The following is a 19,434-nucleotide window of genomic DNA, read 5'->3' as shown; positions in this document are numbered from 1 at the left end:
ATCAAGGCAACTGGGAGAGAAGTTAGCCAGCTGGTAGAACTACAGAGCCGTGTGAAGATTAAGAACTCTCCTACTGGAAAAATACAAGGCCTAACTCCATCTGAAGCCCTAGGGACTGCAGAAGAAAGGCTAAGGAGACACACTAGAGAAGCAGAGGACAAAAAGATAAATGCTCTGTTCTCCAAAGAACCACCCTAGGTGTACTCCCAATTGCAGTGTAACACAGAAACTGAGTGGTACTGGAAGGGCATATGAGAGAAAGAAAAAAACAAATGTAAAGTGGCTCCTGGACCTGAGCTGACCAGAGCAGTCTCCCAGAACAGGAACCGGTCACCATCACAGTAGCAGACATCCAACAGCTCTGCCAAATTGCAAGTTGCTCAGCGTTGTTGACTGCCTTAGAGTATGGTGAGAAAGACTTGAGCATTGGAAAGTGATCAGGTAATGCTGGCTCCGCCACAGTCTGCTGCCAGACTCCGTTTCTATAAGGTGGACTTTCAGATCAATTTGAATATGATGTTCTAAGTTCTGTGCAATGTCTTTTTAATGTGCTTTCTCAATGTACTCACTGCAACCTCACTGTGCCAAAAGAGCGCCACCAGGTGGTCAGATTGCTAACAGGACATGGCACTTTCGGGTTCAATACCGTATTTGTCGAGAATGAAAAAGATAATTTTCTTAAATAAAAAACCCTACAAATTTGCACACTGTGAATGCAAATATTTTTTATTTATATAGTGCTACCAACTTACGGAGCCTCTCACAATACATATAATAAAGGGTTATGACAAAATTAGAATTGACAGACTAAGACGAGTTGATGCATTAGGTAGAGGACCTGGCTCACAAGCTGACAATCTAAGGGCAGAGGGGACGAGGAGAGACATAAGATCTCCTTAACACAAATCTACTCCTAAACCAAGGGCAGTCCAGGTTTTTAGACTTGTAATACACCGGATACACAAACTATTTGGTTAAAAGTGCATTATATGGCCAAATCCAAAAACTCTGGCAGGATTTTTGCCCTGGAGAGGTAAGCGTGACATCCTCGGTTCACAGTTGGGTTGTAGCAGCCTAGAACAGGAGACCGAATCCCATATTTTAATCACACAAACTCTCTCAAGACAGCACCACTGGGTCTCAGGTAACAGAGTGACCGCGATAAACTGGGATACACAGCAGACACACCGCGCACACACAGCCTAAACACTGCGCCCGCATCGCCTTTGCAGCTTGCGGTTTGGCCACAGAGCGAGTCTGAGAGCAGCGAAGGATTAAGGAACATAAATTACACAGACATTGGAGAATGCGAGAATTCTACAGCTCCTTGTCTGGCATCAGGCAGCGACATGAGTCAGACTTTATTGTCATTAAACGCAGAAAAGCATCGTAAAGGAGCATATACGCATATTGTAGAAAGCAGATCATCATTATTCACGTTTCAATGTTGGGCTTAGAAAGTAGAGGGGTACAGAGAGGCTTGGGATATTTTAACAGATTATATCAATGACAAAAAGCTGTGTTTGAGTCTCCCTTTAGAACTGCCCTGATTACTATAAGAATATTACAGTCAGGTAACACATCAGTGATTCATCAATTAGGCTTGTTACATCATGCAAAGGCATCAGAAAGCTATCCGAAGCATGCAGTTATATATAGGACCTATAAAATACATTATGCTTTACTTACAATATATAAAGTACATTTGTAAACCTATATTTGGCAGTTCGGACCAGGTAGAATAAACTAACCCCCATAGGTACCATATAGAAGTGCCCTCCATTGAACAAGTAACATTGCTTTACAAAATTTGTTTAGAAAACGTTAATATCCACAGAGCTATACGAATAACACGAGCCCTACCTTTCCACGCAGGCAGAGGGCAGTAGTAAGCCAGAGTGGTGCTCCTGCCACATACTTACTACCAGTTCGCTCCAGCTCATCAAGCATTCAGTCGGGGGGACCCGCACGAGCAGAAAGTGCTTCCTATTTGCTTAAATGGGAACTCTTCCCTGCCAGCGAGTGCCTGCTGTGCTCCAGACTTTGCAATTTTTATTATTTAAAAAAAAATTAAAAAAAAATGCATCTGATGAGAATCCTGCCCGAGACACTTTAGTGTCCCTTTAATTCATGCATGCAGAATAGTTTCCATGTGTCCCAGGTTAACCCCATGCTATTTATATATATATACACATATAAGCATAAACAAACAAAGTGAGATTATTGTAGATTAAGCCTTAATTAAAGTGTTTTTTTTGCAGTTGTCCCTTTATATTAGCTAGCTATGTATAACATGAATCCTTTTACTGGAAACCAAAAGTGGTTATGAGCTATTTGGCCGGTAGCAATTAAAATGTTTGTGAGTTAATAAAAGTCCATTGAATGCACCTCGGTGCCAAGACTGCACCCTCCGTAACCACAGTATTTGCATTAAATCCAGGAGGCAGCATTTGCCGCGCATATACACGCTAATGTTCAAAAGTTTGGGGTCACTCAACTGTTTTCATGGAAAATACAGGGATTTCTGGCTGTAACAAATTGCAAAAGGGTTTCTAACGATCAATTAGCCTTTTAAGCATGAACGTGGATCAGCGAACACAACGTGCCATTGGAACACAGGAGTGATGGGAGTGATAAAGAGATTCCATTAAAAATCACCAGGTACAATAGTCATTTACAACATTAACCCCGTCTGTGCATGTACAGGAACCTGAACCGTAACCCTCTGCCCCTGGGTATTACTGTTCAGCCATGAAAATCACGAGGTGTACAGAAAAAGCTGAAAACGTGTTTATAAATTGGGTAATGAAACTAAATCACTATCCGTCTGCATGTCTTACTCAATAAGTTAAAATAGCTCTGAATAGGTCGATTAAGCCCGAAAAATTTGACATTTTGGGATGTATGGGGTGCACTCCTAGTCGCAATTTTAGTTGCAGCATGGGAAATATATCTTACATGAATTGAAATATAGACTCTATCCACATGAAACGGATGCCATTACCGGTATATAATGAAAAGACAGCCTCGTTCATAAGTTAATGGTTTTTATTGATCTGCTTCAAACACAGAATGACAGAACATACATAGATATGGAGTTTTGACTTCATAGTATACCAAAAAGTACCCATTAACCCTTTACTGCCAACCAGTTCATGCCCTCCTGCCAACGAATGCGAACATACATACGCATTTCTGCACACATGGACGGGACACGCAAAATGTGTTTGTTTTAAATCTAAAAACTATACTTATTTTGGGGTATATTGTCCCTTTAATGGAAACTTCAGAAGGAGCTGGATGAATCAAATTTCTCATGGTCAAAAAAAAGCATAGAAATATTACAGAAGACATTCCCTGACCTGTGTTCCCCTCAATAGCTCTGATCATAGAATATTTCATTCCGCAGTACAGGGATCCCCCTTGAGGTTTTCCCCAGCTTTTCTCCTAACTTTTTACGGTTACAGTAATCTCGGTAGGTACGGGTAATGCATTCTTTGTTGTGAAATACTTTGGATGTCCTCGGTACAAATGACTCGCCTTTGTTGTGGGTAAAGCAGCGTAATATCAGTAACGATAATGCTTAAAAGCCAAGGCATCCCATACACAAACATTAACAAGATTCTCCTGCACGAACAGACACGTGCAGGCTAATAAAAGGATAAATAGAGAAGACCGGCGCATGCTCAAATGCAGAAGGAGCATGACCAGAGAAAAAACAAACAAACAGCTAAACAGACAGTATCAGCGGCAACCCCCGGCACTCCGTGGGCTCCACATCAGACACAGTTGGAATACTACTATTTTATTCAGAATGGAGGGATCTGGATTGGCCTAAGCGATCGGTCAGAACTCCCCTCATCTCGAGGTTACGAGCAAAGACGTCATTAGCAAGCACTTTCTTAAAATGCTTAACCGAGGCCAAGTCCAGAAGGATCAGGAAAACCCTGCTGAAAACTGTTTGTCCTGGAAAGTGCAGCACCGCCATCGGCCAACGCGTTTCGCCACCAAGTTTAACATTCTGCTGCTTGGCCAGAAGTGCGTTTGACATTTTCTAGCAGCCAACAATATGGCGTTTTACCTGAGTGGTTTTTTGTTTTGTTTTTTTAACCACATTGGTCTACAACAGGCGGCACATTTCCAGGAAAACGGTTAACAGCAGGGTTTAACCTCAGCAACCCTTTTGAGTGATGTCTCCTCCAGATGATTTGGTAACATCCATGGTGGTAAAGACCTGGGAGGGGAAAAAAGGAGGAGGGAAAAAAGGAGATTAGGATGGCTGGCAAACAGTCGGCAAACTACTAAGAATCGAGGAAAAGGAAAACCACGCTAGGCATCCAATTAAACTTTAATCTAAACAATTTAATGAATTAAATACCCGCATGAATTTCAAAGATTGTGCAGTAACTTGTAAGTAGCAAGACACTGTACAGCCAGCTTTATTCTTAAAATTTAGTGTTGGGGGGGACATGAGGGACAACACATTTTGTCCTTCGTCTCCCCCTTTACTACCAACTTGTATGCCCTCTCATGAAACAAAAAAAAGTCTTGCATATTGGATTCAGCATTGACCCAGTGTCCCATTCCTACAATGGATGGCAGCCTATGAAGCAACTCAGCCTTATCTATAACATGGGTTGCTATTTATTATACATATTCTTTATATATGTTTCTAGAGAAGACAAAATGTTTCAAAGAATATAACTTGAATAAATATTTAAACAGACCATAACCGATTTAATGATAAGTCTGTAGCCTTCCCCCCGACTCACCTCGGCACATGTAGGGTGAATGCCAATGGTTTCATCAAGTTTTTCCTTAGTCAGACCACACTTCATGGCAGCGCCAAAGCCTTGAGTGATTTCACCGGCATTTGGACCCAAAACGTGGAACCCAATGACACGATCCTAACAAGACATGAAACAGAGTCAGATGTTGTTCACCTTCTGGATAAAGGGTCAGAGGCTTATATGTAACCAAGTTTTACTTTACTTAGAGGATGGTAGATAAACAGCCTCGCAGCAGAAGTGATAGAGGCATAAAATATGGCTCTTGAATCTACGATGAGACCAAGGCTGGAGTCTTTTAAAAGAGTATTATAGAGCATTATCATCAAGATTTTACAATAAATATAAAATATCATACAAACCTGAGATTATCTGCAACTACTTTTACTCGCATATCAACACATCCTTTTATTTTTATGCAACAAAATCCACAGAGGGGATATGGTGTAAGGTTTTCATTTAGAAGAATGAACATTACCAAGGACCAAATATTTTCTCTGCTGTGAGGCACAAAAGGCCATTTCATTGAATTTATCTAATACTGCTATTATCCTTGATTAAACGAGATACAAAGACATATGAATTCCAGAGACTTTAAATATCGATACAGAACTTTAGTGGGGTTTAAACACCACGCTGTCTGTTTTCTGGTGGAAAATGGTAAAAAAGGAAAACCAGAAGTAGTTCGCGGCCTCCCCATCTACTCACATTATCTAGTTTATTGCAGATTATCTTTGCGAAACAAGTATTGTTGTCACGGCTTGGGACCGTCCATTCCAGGGGCCAGAACAAAGTGTGGTAAACCTAATTAAAAGATACAAATCGATAGGTGAACAACTACATAATGCACATCAAAAGGCAACAGACTTTAGAATGTACGAAGCCTTTCCCAGAATGAAATCGCGTAAAAATTTGCCAACGTCATAATTTAACTGGAACCACTTAATTGGCATTCGACACAATAGTAGGAACCGACAGGCTGTTGCCATTAAAACTGAAAAGTTCAGTGACACTAATAGCTTTATAATTATGTGCTTAACATACAAGAGCATGCAATACATGTCTTGTCTAACAAGAGCAGCACCTCGAAGGCAAGTGCTTACTACATACAATCCAACGGCAGTTACTGAACTAAATTCCCGGAATAGTATTATAAAGGCTACCTTAACCTTTGCCGTTCACGATCCTCTCACCCCACCAAGTCACCAGTGATTAGCTGAAAACTAAGATCATTAACAGACACGTTCCGAGCAGTGGCTGGTATCGGTGTATTTTGTGAATGACTAAGACATACCTCTAAGTTCTCCTCCCCGTAAATTTCAATGGCTTTCTCCTCGGAGTATCCACAACAGCCGTACTCCATTGGAGTGAATACTGTAGTTGGGACATTCACGTAGTCGCACTGCGAAGGGACAAGAAAATATAATCTCTCAATACATCTGGAAAGAAAGCAACGTCATTTTAGCTGTGCTTGATTCATACGGATTAAAAAAAATTTCGTTGTCTTTAAAACTCGATGGGCATAGATGTCTGCTCAACTCCAACATTAAACCAAGTTTGTGTATCAGTAAGCTTGTGACATATTGAAACTATATAGACTATGTGCCATAATAGCACACTGGAGATCATTTGAGCATTCAAAGTGTTAAAAAAAAAAAAAAAAAAAAAAAAAAGCACGTTAAATCAGGTTAAATATTGTAATTGTACAAACCCTCCGGCAACTAGTTTACAAATGCTTATTCAGGGATTAAAGTTCCATTCCTTGGAAGTGATTAATGAAAAAAGGCAGCTGTGTGCTGTTTCTATCGTATACTGCAGGAAATTACCCCCCCCCAAAAAAAGTATGTTAACAGCGCACGTGCAGGAGATTGCGCAAGAAGCCAGGCCTGTCTGGGTTGGACAATGCTAGCATACATACGCCAGATAGAGACCAGCGCTTAAGTGGGACGAGAACTAGGAAAGGGAAGTTGTGGCTAGATAAGAGATTAAATCTCCACATTATTATGAAGAGTCAAGTTTGTACAGAAGTCAGGAGCTGGCTGTGCGTTTACATCACCAAGATAAAAAGATTCACGTCACCTCAAGCCACCTACGAGCTGCCAACAAAGCGATCAGAATGGCCCCTGTGTAAAAGGATTGGCACTCAACTAGATTTAGTCCATTTTTTTTGCAGACTGCTGCTCTGTGGAATTATTTATTTAAATGACAAATAATTATGTAAACCGTATTTCCACAGAGCCTGTGAAAATTGGAACACAATACTGGAACTGGGCAGAACACTAGTTCAGACCGTACCTTCGCTGTGGAGCCGCCGTACAGTCTTCTGGCCAAGAGCCGTCCAGCCTGGATCGCCACTGGCGTCAACTCCAGCTTTCCATCCAGGATGTCTCCAATAGCGTAGACATTTGGCAAGTTGGTCTGCTCTTCATCATTCACCGGCACTTTCCAGTTCCTGGGATGACAGAGAGGTTTCATAATGTCCAATGGTCTACAGGCAACTAATCTGCTAAACATTAGCCTTTACTAAGCGTAAACTAATTCAAAGTGTAAACTTTGAAACTTCAGAAGTAAAACTGCCACGATGATGCCCCCTGCCACACACAATGTTAACTCCTCCACTGACGGCTATTATTGAAACCAGGAAGCATTAGCGTGTATACTTTCAACCGAGTGCTGCTTCAGTGACTTTATGTATCATCCGTCCTTTAAAAGCTCACCTTTCATTGATTTTAACACCGATCTTCTCCAGGCCAATGTTTCTGGTGCATGCATCTCTACCAACGGCGATTAAAACCTGCGAACACACAAAAAAAAAAAGGTCAAGATATCACGGCAGCCATTGTCTTCGTTTACAGACCTGAACAGGTTTTGAAAAGGTTTTGCTTGACAGACTACACTAGTATGTTACACAGGTACACTTTAGTAGATAGATTGTCATGTTTTTTGCCTGTACTTGTGCAACATGACAATTAAGGCTCATAAAATAAATGAGTAAACATTTCAAAGAAAAATATTTATGCATTCAGAAATATTATAATGCTGTGTTTAGTTACAAAAGCGGAGAATTCCGCAGATTAGGTGGGACAGCACCTTTATAGGAGTCTTAAAGTTAGTTTTAAAATTTGATATTCATGCTCAGTGAATACTTACCGTATTATATTCTCCTTCGATGACTTGGTCACTCTCTGTGGATTTGGCTACAACCTTTAGCTTTCCCGGAGTGCCTTCCTCTAACTGCTCAACCTGAATAAATTAAAGTTTTTATAAATTCAGCTTCCTTGTTTGGGCCAACCCAACAATTTTATTGCAATTCTACATTTCAAATCCTAGGTCCCTCTGTAACAGGGTAAAGTGTATTCGGAGGCTCTTACCGACGTTGGAACAAATTTCTTGATGAATTTGACGCCATGTATTTCCATGTAAGCAGCAGCTCTGTTAGCCATCTCTTGGTCAAATCCACGCAAAAATATGGACCGCACCATCACTGTGACATCCATGCCGATGCCGGCAAGAAAGCCGGCACATTCCAGAGCCACATACGAAGCGCCAACGACAAGAGTCTTCCCAGGGCAGTAGGGCAATGAGAAGAGGTCATCACTAGAGACGCAGATTAAATATAAAAATATTATAATTATCTCACAAAACAAGGATACATCTACAGAAAGAATCACTTTAATTCCTACACAAATGCAATACACGCAAGTAAAACGTTTCAGTGATGCACAGCAACGATAACAATGGACCAGCAAAAAACATTACAGATATATATATCTGTAATGTTTTATTACTTAACTTAACCCATTTCTAACACACATACTCTGCAGAGGCTATGTCACCACTTGTAACATTTACACAGAAAAAGTATCAGCTAGTTTAGGACATGTGGGTAATTTTAGGGATCCTGATCACGGTAACCCCTCTGTGTAACAATGACTGATTTTGAAGCATGCAGAAACAACAAACATTAAAGGTGGTGAGAACGTAATGTATATGGTTAACGAGACCACAGACAAAAAACTGTTCTTTACACAAAAACCTGCACTTACGCAAACTACAGTTTGTTAACATCAAAACTATTAAACACACCAAACGGAACAAGCTTGTGTAAGTTCCTGCTTGATTGTGTGGAGAGGAAAGACAGCGATGTGCCAATATACATGTAAAATGTTCTGGGCTCTGGCCGGAAACGCACCTTGTAATGCAGTATTCTTTGTCACCAGGTATATTCAGATACCTGGGCCTTTCTCCGGTCGCCACAACAAACTTCTCTGCTGTGTAGAAAGCCTCTTTTCCTTTCCTGTTTGTTGCCTGATTGGACAAAACAAAAATTAACAAGGAGTTAAAACAAACAACATCAATTGATTCTTAAAAAAAAAAAAAAAAAATAAAGACACTGATGTTCTAGAACGCGAGATTTTGTGCACATTTTCTCTTGGAGTGACTCCTGCATCTTCCGTAAAAAGCTTGGCTAACACTTCCATAAAACCATAGCCAGACAAAAAAGATCAACCCTAAATCACAGAAACTCTGACACTAACCTTTATTTTGTGAGGCTCAACAAACTCCCCATAGGCATTTTCATATCGGACGTTTTTGTCCCGTAACGAGACTCTGTAACCCCAATTCAAAGAGCCAATGTAGTTCTGGATCTGTTCCCTCATCGTGTCCCAGTTGTGCCGAACTGCGAAAGGAGAAAATTTGTTTAAAGCTTTTTGACAGAGCCGTCATGTCAGACTGCACAAGCTGAAAACAAAAAGGCTATACTTCTTACCAATGCAATCATTCAGATCTATAAAACATGTCTACCCCATACACATTAAAAACCAAACGCATTGCTCAACTTACCTTGCTCATCGTATTCCCATCCAAACTTCCTGGAGTCTTTAAGGGACTGTCCCAGTATCGCGGCCTGATGCATCAGCTTCTTGGGAATGCAGCCAACATTGACGCACGTCCCACCGAGCCCTAGAAACAAAAGCTACAATTAGATGTTATCACACAGAAAACAACCATTGTCATAAATATCAAACTGGAAAGCTATTTGCATAGTATAAAAAAAACACCTTACCCCATGAAGTACCCATAGGTGTTGGCACAACATAATCGAGGACCATGACCTTCTTCCCCAGAGAAGCTGCTTCCTGCACACAAACGAATAAAGGTTAGATCCAAGATACCGTTCCTTTTAGACCAAACACCGGCTGCACAGTCTAGAACGTTAAGCAAATAAGCCTTGGGAGATCGGTTCTGTTTTTTTTTTTTTAGTAATGATATCCCAAGTATCCATTGCATTTCCATGGATGGAGTCAAAGAGAGAGGTTCCAAAGATTCCGATATCTGAATTGTGAGTAAATACACAGCTCAATTGCTGGCATATTATTCCGGATGAAATCAGAAACTATCACAATAGATGTTTTAAGCCGTGGGAGAGAAAAACAAAAACGAAACAAGATGCAAGATAATAAAGAGAGACGGTGAAATCTGGATACTATACCTTCGAGCAAGCAAGGCCACCAGAGCCTCCACCGATGACAATAAGATCATAATCATAACTGATTTTGTTCTCAAACAGCTTCTCCAAGGATCCATCCTGGTAAGCCTGGCAATAAAGATTTAATTAGAAACGTTGTATTCCCCAGCAGGCACAAACCACATCTTCCTGCCAATTCTATAAATATCTTCATGCATAGCCCAACACTGAATACTACTGATCTTTGCAGATAGAAATGAGGCAAAATTAGAAATGCGAAAGAGTAATCAAATACATTTAAGATTAACCTTTTCTACTTTCCCAAGTCTAGGGGTGGAACGATCTATTCCAAGTAGGGCAGCAGTCGCTCCAATCAGTAAATCATCTCTTATTTCTAGGTTACCAGAAGCAGTTCCAAGCTAATGGAGGCAAAATCCATCTGACTCGAGTACACGCGCACATTACAACTTATTAACGCTCCCGTGAGGGTCAATGACACCGAGCAACGAGTGTAGCAGGTAATCAGTGATTTATTCCAGGGAAGATGATTTCACAGGATAAGATGAGAACAGACAACCCTATAAAACTCTATAGTTTCTAAAGGGGAAACTGCAAGCAGAACCCGTTTCTCTACAGCAGTGGAAATCTGTACCGGGATTTAAAAATGGAACCTTCATATAACTTGGGCTTTTTATTTCACAATCCATATAAAGATTGAGATCTTGTGCTCAAAACTACTACACCTTAAGGAAGCCCCATTTACAGCCTGTATATTTTGTTTTGCTGAGAGTGACAAAATACACAAAACGCTGTGCACAACACGGAGATAAGCACTCATGCAGCGTTCCCGAGCCATCACATGATCATTTATTAAGAAATCTTAGCATGAGGTGGAGGAAAGAAGAGATCCCTGCCCTCGTCAATTAGTCAGAGCTGCAGAAAGTTTGGCTGATCACTAGCATCCCAACACAAAGACAAGGAAACTGGTCATGGAAAAGTCATGGTCACGCTTCCCCCACCACGCACTTAAAAGAAGCTGCATTGGCTACCTTGTGATGCATCACAATGACCAGCATTCATTTGAATCATGGATTTATAGTTTGAAGTTGTTGCTTTATATGAAGGCGTGGCAAGTTCTGTGGAACTTTGAAAGCAATTCACGCAACTTTTATTAAGTCCATATAGAGAAAAGAAGGTGACTTCATAGCCAATGCTGGTCATTCAGTCAACATTATCCCAAACGCTCCTGACGTCTTGACAGATGTCCTCAATGGCTCTTCTACAAGGACAACTACCATGTGCCTCAAAGATCTGTATTCACAAAGGTATCTGTTCGCTGACCGCCAAGTGTTGGAACTAAAGACTTGAGCTTGATGGTGACCAAGTAAATGCAAACTTACTAGACCCAAGTAGAAGAACTAAATCAAGCCAACCAACTAAAAGAGGTGGGTTTTCCCATCAGGTCACGTCAGTCAATTGGTATCTTCGCGGTTTTCACCCAATGTGAAGTTAGGGTGACAGACTAAAGAAAGTGACACTTTGTACAGGCTTTTGAGGATTTGCCAAATTTTACTGGCAATACTTTGGTTGTGAGGTTAATCAACTGAACCTCAGCAAGTAATAACCATCAACCTTGAGATGCTCCATTACATACGCAAAGTCTTTATACACAACTTGGCAGTCACTAACTTATCTAGATAAACACAGACTTTGACAGAGCTTTTCAGGACAACATTCTTGGTTATCCATGGGTAGTAAATATTATGACAAGTTATAAAGAGGAATGGGTGATAAGTATTAGTGTTAAATTGTACCATTGTACTAAATCCACTGTACAAAAATAAAACAAAATAATCTGGGTGCTGCTTCAACAGAAAGAGGCAAAGCTCTAAGGAGAATAAACAGAGGAGAGTATCTGTATGAGAACGCAACCAAACAATAAATCAAATAGGGGCTATCCTTCCTAAACAGAGACTCTTGGGAAGTACAGTTACACGATATATGCCCAGCTTCTAAACACAAAAACAAGTATTACTCGTTGGTGTAAACAGCCAACCTTTTGAAGAATGTGCCATAAAATATCAAGACAAGACTTGAACACATCACATCAACCTTCACACCAAATATTTGCTCAGAATCAAGTGACAGCCGAAAGTTACCTTGAGTGTTTTATCGCATCCGCCAACATGCTTCTTATTAACAAACACGTTAGGAACGGTCTTCTGTCCGGTTAGTTCATGGAGTACTTCCTGAATACTGCTGCCGTCATCTGATGTACAAAAGGAACACAATGTTGCTTTGTGAAAAGTCAGTAGGTTTTTTTTTTTTTTAAAGCTTACGTCATCAAGAAAAGTTCACGGGAATTAAGAGTTTTAGGGTTTTGAAAGAGGACAATAAGTGGCTGCTATGTAACTTGTGCGGCAAAACTATGAAAATATCAATGCCTAAGATCACAGCGGCTAAAGCAACCTGTTTCATAACAGATGTCTGACACAAAGTGAATCAGCTTTCCCCCTCGGTGTATGACAGCAGGGTAAGGAATGTTATCTAAGGGCTGAGAGGTTAGTAAGGCTATAAAATCATTAAGACAGCTTTATGTATTTAAGGGCACTACAGGAAAGCTAAGTAGAAGGATAAGTGCAAGTGAATTAAAATACTGTATTGTCCTGATTATAGACTTTTACCTCCTAATTCAAATATTTAAAATTCCGGATGGTGTTTTCACCTCTCTTGCGGCGTTTTAGAGGCAGCTCTGCCTCTTCTCTTGCCTCTTGTTGTTGTCCTGCCTTCTTTCTTCGACCGCTCCAGCTCCATTGACAGGGATCCTCGAAAGGGTGGAGCCTCCATGCACCCTCTCTCCACTGATTGGAGGAATGAGGGAGAGGCTGTCCCCGTGGTGCACACCACGGTGCCGATCTTTCCCGGAAGTACTCCATCCAAAAAGCCAGAGCATTGCAGACGGATTCAGAGAACCAGAGGTGCGGAAACGCTTCTTTCTCTCCTTAAATCCATCTGCAATATTCTGGCCTCTTGGAGTACTTCCGCGGGAGGGCGGAGCCACAGCACACACCACGGGAACAGCCCCTCTCCACTTCCTCCAATCAGGCGTGAGTGTGTGCGCAGAGGGTCCGCCCTGGATTATGGAGCCGATACCGGGAGAAGCAGATGAAGACAGACGAACAAGAAGAGGCAAGAGAGGAAGCAGATCTGCGGAAAAGGAGACGGAACACGGAATTTATTGTTTAAAAATAACACGCTAAGAGTGGGGTCTCTGAAACAGCCAAGTACCTGCTTTATTATGGGGATCTTACAAATTAATGTTGTGGAATAATCCCTGTTTTACACCAATATCATCTTATACAAAATAAATTCTTACCACACTGGTCAAGTTCAAGAGCGTTGTACTCTTTCCCCATCGAGGTGAAAAGCTCTTTGACCTGGAATAAAAACAATAGATTGCTACTGCTACTACTAATAATAATAGGCACTTTTACTTAAAGTACCAGAATTCCAGTGGTCGACACCTATATGAAGGACAGTACCGCTGGCCCTGGGCCATATTTATCTACGGGAAACCACAGCATTTCTGTAGATTACTAAACGTTGAGCAAGCAGCGTGCTAAAGTGACAGCTTCACCGTTAGAACTTTGCCCCACAAGCATTTAAGTTTCAGCTCGATCAACGAAACTTTAGGGCAACGGTGACAGCGAGAGGGTTCATCGGGGACAGCGAGAGGGTTCATCGGGGACAGCGAGAGGGTTCATCGGGGACAGCGAGAGGGTTCAGCAAGCCCCCCCCCCCTTCCATGGCCATGAAGAACAGGACAGTAAAATCTAGGGCGTCACGTCCTCATTCATACAGCTATCTTCACAACATGTAAACACACACGGGACAAGCCAGGGGGTTCAAAAACAATATAAATATCCCAGATTTCATTCAAACTTAATCACCCCCACCCACAATTACAGCCATTTTATGTATATGTCACATGCCCCCCCCCCATGACACACTGTCCTGAGCCCCCAATAAACAGGAAACTAGCCCATTAACCCTCTGAGTGACAAGGGGAAGAGGAAGTGCTTAAAGCAGTATTTAAGGAAAACTGGCTGACTAATGCCCCCTGCACTGAGTGGCATTCCCCAGACAATGTCAGTGTCCGACTCCCATAAGCCCCTACAGCTGCCCAGGACCCTCAGCTCGTATAGAAGAGAGGGACTGTTGTTTCCCGCCAACAGGCCCCCCAAACACACAGCGCACAGCCTCATACCCGAACGCAGAAGGGACAGTAGCTCTTGCTGAAAACCATCACCGGGTTGTTGTCGATCAATTCCTGGACCCGGCCCTGCAGGACCTCGCGGCCGGTTGGCGGCATGGTGGAAGCGGCAGCAATTGTCCCCGTTCAGCCACCGTCTAATTCTATGGCAGTTTCCGCGAGCAGCTACCTCCGAACATCACATCACATCGCCCCGCCCCTGTAGTGACGCAAGAGACGCGCCCCCACCATCGTCTACCTTGCGCTGGGAACAAGCTGACTTGTAACGATGAACATGCAGAACTGGTGTCACGTGACTCATTAAAGGCGCCGACTCCTCTAAACCGTGAAAGCAAGAAGTTTATTTTGTCGTCTAATTATTACTAATTACTAACAGGTCTCAATGTGTGTGGATTGGAGGAGAGAAGAGAGAGGGGGATGTAATAGAAACATTTAAATACAGGAGGGGCATTATTTCAAAGGAGGAGAAATGTTATATCTAAAATATAATTAATGTATAATTAATTAAATCCTTGGGATGAAGGGCCAACGTGGGCCGTGCTACAAGAGCAATGTGTCCCGATGAACTATACGGGAGGCGTACCTAATTCAGTGATGCAATATATATTTAATCTGATGTCACCAACAACTCAATGATCAGCAGATCACTCATAGTGTAACCAATAAGAATAAAGTCATGCTGGCAGGGGTGTGGGGGTTGGACAGGTAACGCCGATTGGCTCCTCAGCTCCTTGCCTGCCCCTTCCCAGTAACCAATACACACCCTAGCACCCACACTCACTCTAACACCCACACTCACACTAATATATCCTCGCTCTATCCTCATACCCGTACCTTACTTTGTTTTTGTTTGTTTTTTTTTTTACATTTTTTAACCTGCTACGAGAGCAGCTGCTTTATTACCACGGGGCCACAGAACACCCCTAAAAAAAAGCTGGTCGTGAAAAAATTAGTTAATTTTCAAATTAGCGATGATAGGAGAGGCTTTACATTTTTCTATAGCCTGCCTGGCATAGCAAGTCGTACTTCTTTGGATTGTATCATCTGCTGATTTATCTCGATTTCCGAAAGCCAAATAAAACCCTCATTTTTACTTTCTTTATTCAAAAATTTCAGTTCATAGGAACGTTTGTATCAGTAATTGACTAAGGAATTTTACGCGGGTTTTTATTAATCCAATAAATAGCTGGTATTGAGTACCCGTCTTCAGAGCCGGCCTTAGGTGTTCCGGCGCCCTGTGCGAACTACTCCTCTGGCGCCCCCCCTCACTAACCCCCCTCTGCCCCTTCAAACTACCCCCCTGTGCCTTCAAACTACCCCCCTCTAGCCCTTGAAACTACCCCCCCTGCCCCTTCAAACTACCCCCCCTGCCCCTTCAAACTACCCCCCCGCCCCTTCAAGCTACCCCCCCCTGCCCCTTCAAACTACCCCCCCTACCCCTTCAAACTACCCCCCTCGCCCCTTCAAACTACCCCCTTCTGCCTCTTCAGACTACCCCCCTGTCCCTTCAAACTACCCCCCTCTGCCCCTTCAAACTACCCCCTGCCCCTTTAAACTACCCCCCCTCTGCCCCTTCAAACTACCCCCCCTCTGCCCCTTCAAACTACCCCCCCTCTGCCCCTTCAAACTACCCCCCCTCTGCCCCTTCAAACTACTCACCCCCCCTCTGCCCCTTCCTTCAAAATATCCCCCCCCCTCCTTATCCTAACTTACCTTGAGGAGTCCTGCCGGCATTTCATGTTGAGCGTCGGAATAGTCCGGCGCTCAACATGAGATCCCAGCACCGCGACGGAGTCACGGAGAGTAAGGGGCATCGAGCGGTTGCTGAGAACTTCACGAGCAACCGCTCGGCGCCCCTGCCCGGGATTTAGGTACAGAAGGGGCGGCAGCGGACCCCGCGGCAGAGGACTCCGCGGCGGCGGCGGACCCTGCGGCGGCGCCCCCTGGAGTGTGGCGCCCTGTGCGGTCGCACAGGTCGCACACCCCAAAGGCCGGCCCTGCCCGTCTTAATTATTTGCTAAATAAACTCACAAAAACACTCACCCTGATCTTAAGCTCTCCCTCTCATAGGGTTTAGTATGAACATATAATATTATTATTATTATATTTTATTAATATAGCGCCAACACTTTCCAAAGCGCCTCTTACAGTCCCTACATTCGAAAGGTCTGATAGAACTAGAACCGACGGACTAAGACGGCCCGATACGTTCGGTACCTTTTGATATTCTTTTCTCTATTGTCTGTTTTGTGTTTTCAGCGATGCCTTAAAATTAGGCCTCACACAGATTACACATTAATACAACAAGTATAAATATTTAAAATATATTAAAAATAATCGTCTATTGTTTCCATGGGAACCGCATGCCTTGTAAACATATTTACTCTCTGGAGACGAGGCTGTTTGCAGATAATAAAATCCGCAAGCAAACTGATCTATATTATGTTATTAATTATTTGTAATACGGCTAATATTTTCATTAAACAACCTTATGTGTTGTAAGCGGGAACTTTACCAGAACAAAAGGCAGACTAGGGACCTCAGAAATAAGGTTCTCCAATGCTTTTTATATGTATGCTTCAATGTAAAGCAAACGAAAATGTAGAAATCAAAAGGAGCTGGATTCACAAAATACAGAGTGCAACAAATTGAGTAATAATGTTCACTGGATTTTATATTTAACTTCATATGAATGAAATTCATGACTGTGTTTGAATGAGCATAGAAGTAAGGATTCCAAGTGTCTCCACATTACCTGCATCCAATCTACAAGCTCACAATGATTCAGTTTGATAACAGTACGGAACTCTTCTCTAGGAGATCAGAATGTTTGCCGGGGATGAGGGGATCACAGGGTTCTTCTGCCCTAAAAGCCACAACTATGTGTATGGAAAAGAAATGGGTTTACAAAGTCAGTTGTGTGAATAAATATACATTATTCTTCTAAATGGATCCTTAGCTATTGGTAAACAAAGACAACCTTCTAGTCCTAGCAAGACCCACTCCTGCCAGCATGGCTCCATATTCACCCGACCTGCTGCTCCAGTGACAGATCAGGTGCTGTAGTGTGTGTGTGGTCACTGGATACATGAGCATAAACACATAGTTTGTGGCCTCTCATATCCAGACGTTGGCTGAGCTGACGTCAGTCGGCGGCCGCTGGCGGCAACCTTGCCATCACCAATCCAGCCCTGTACACTACCTTCTCTGGCTTTGGTCTAAGGGCAAACTGAGGCTGCAGTGGAGGTATTCTGCCCCATTAAAGGGACAGTTAACTACAAAAATACTACAAATACAAAATACTACAAAAATAGTAAGGGAGCCCATCTTATTTTCTATTAATATGGCTATATTTATTTTACTTATCTATCCAGCAACGTATTCTGGTCTATGCCGAGGAGGCTTAAGGCGGCAAGTCCAGGGAGGACAGCAGTCCGCTGCCATAAAACCAGGGGCAGACCACCGTCTTGAGTGATCAGGCCCCCCGGTGTGTGACAAGTTGGCACAGACTCCGTAGACTGCTTTAAAAGGCACTTTTTACATTTTAAAAACTTTGTGGCTTTATTATCAAAGCAAAAAAAAACAAAGCTTCACAGCTTGACGGAAGTAAAAACAAAATTACAGAAAAAAGGAGCTAAAAGTAGGAAATCTTTATAACCAAATTTACCAATTGAAAAATATTCCAGGATGCAGTTATCGGGGTTTAAATGGCAGATTTATTGTTGGAAAAGCTTGGAACGGTAATTTTTCATTCAGAACCTTAGCGCTGTTCTGCTAGCAAATTATTTCACTTAGAAGAAGAAGAAGAAAAAAAAACATATGTTTGCCCTGAGTTTGAAGTTATCCAGATTGAGAAAGGATTATCGTTATCTGCAGATATACCCAGCGCAGGTGCTACTTATATCATCCGTCGCACTCGGAGCCGGCAGAAAATTGTTGTGATGCGTTTACAGAATAGGCAACGCATTTAGCAAATTGTAAATAAGAAAGCTGTTAGTGCCGTGTTTAACAAACACGCGCTCCTCGTTCTCATGGAAACTCATCCTTTCGGAGTCTGGAAGTCTCCCACTTTCTCCCACGAACGTCTGCGTTGCTTTTCAATGAACGTTCTTTGCAGGTGTTTCTGAGAGGGTACTTTAGTGGCATTTGGTTCTGTATTCTGTACCGTTAGTGATGGGATTGTTTCTCTGTTTCGGAGTTCTCGAGTATGCTGGATAATTGCCGTATCCTCTCGATGCTGCTTGTGTACGTCTAAAAAAAGACAAATATTAAAAGAGCTCTATATCTTAAAGCTTAAGTTATTTTAAATGCCCTAAAGGAATTTACCTATTCGGGGATCAATTTAAGGCATAACTTCTAAGTGTCCCTCTTTAGATGACACTTTCCTTCTTTGGAACCCAAATATCTTTGTTTCTATTTACTTCATAGATGTCCATTTTTACTATAAGGGTATCTCAACATTCTACAGCCCTAAAAATCATAATCATAGCCGTAAACTCTCTAGGTTTGACCTGCAGTCTCCGGGTGAGGCGATGCTTCCCCGGTTCTTCAGGTCACTCTTTCTCCAGAGCAGGGGAGGGGTGTTTAGCCACACCCATTTCCCCCACACAGTTCCTGCCCCTTTACATGCCTAACCACACCTCTCACAGGCTAGCCCCACCCTGGTGGATGGCCAGTCCCCCTTGCAAAGCCCCTCCTTCAGAAGACAGAGAGCCCTGGGTAGCCTCCCATGGAAAGTTCCCAGCTATGATCATAATGTGTATGGAAACAGCAGCAATTGTGTTTATTAATAAAATACACGTGTAAATAACATACATTATTATTTTAAACGCATAAACATAACTTCCAGTAGGTCACAAGTTACATAAAGACTCTCTGTGAAGCACCCCCAGCCATGCCTCTAA

The 19,434-nt window shown here is 42.4% G+C and overlaps 1 protein-coding gene across 1 annotated transcript; it reads right to left on the bottom strand.

Moving 5' to 3' along the window:
• Positions 1–3,030: 3,030 nt before the first annotated feature.
• TXNRD3 (thioredoxin reductase 3) lies at positions 3,031–14,679 on the bottom strand. The gene is made up of 16 exons (XM_053469451.1): positions 14,525–14,679; positions 13,634–13,694; positions 12,417–12,526; positions 10,282–10,386; positions 9,856–9,928; positions 9,633–9,752; positions 9,326–9,468; positions 8,980–9,095; positions 8,159–8,384; positions 7,938–8,030; positions 7,505–7,581; positions 7,083–7,239; positions 6,082–6,189; positions 5,496–5,591; positions 4,773–4,907; positions 3,031–4,234 (listed from the first exon to the last, which is right to left on the bottom strand). Exons 1-16 carry the CDS (start codon positions 14,627–14,629, stop codon positions 4,172–4,174), a joined length of 1,788 nt encoding a protein of 595 aa, XP_053325426.1. The 5' UTR covers positions 14,630–14,679; the 3' UTR covers positions 3,031–4,171.
• Positions 14,680–19,434: the final 4,755 nt, after the last annotated feature.

The sequence above is a fragment of the Spea bombifrons genome, chromosome 6, assembly GCF_027358695.1.
Source record: "Spea bombifrons isolate aSpeBom1 chromosome 6, aSpeBom1.2.pri, whole genome shotgun sequence".
NCBI classification, from domain to species: Eukaryota; Metazoa; Chordata; class Amphibia; order Anura; family Pelobatidae; genus Spea; species Spea bombifrons.
The sequence above is the reverse complement of the archived record's forward strand: the minus strand, read 5'-3'. Positions and strand labels throughout refer to the sequence as shown.

Excerpts from the sequence above, each read along its gene's own strand:
- TXNRD3 (XM_053469451.1), bottom strand. The coding sequence starts at position 14,629 with ATGCCGCCAACCGGCCGCGAGGTCCTGCAGGGCCGGGTCCAGGAATTG. Across the intron at positions 12,527-13,633 it reads TCTTGAACTTGACCAGTGTG|ATGACGGCAGCAGTATTCAG; the intron begins GTAAGAATTTAT and ends TTTGTACATCAG. Across the intron at positions 6,190-7,082 it reads ACGGCGGCTCCACAGCGAAG|TGCGACTACGTGAATGTCCC; the intron begins GTACGGTCTGAA and ends GTCCCTTCGCAG.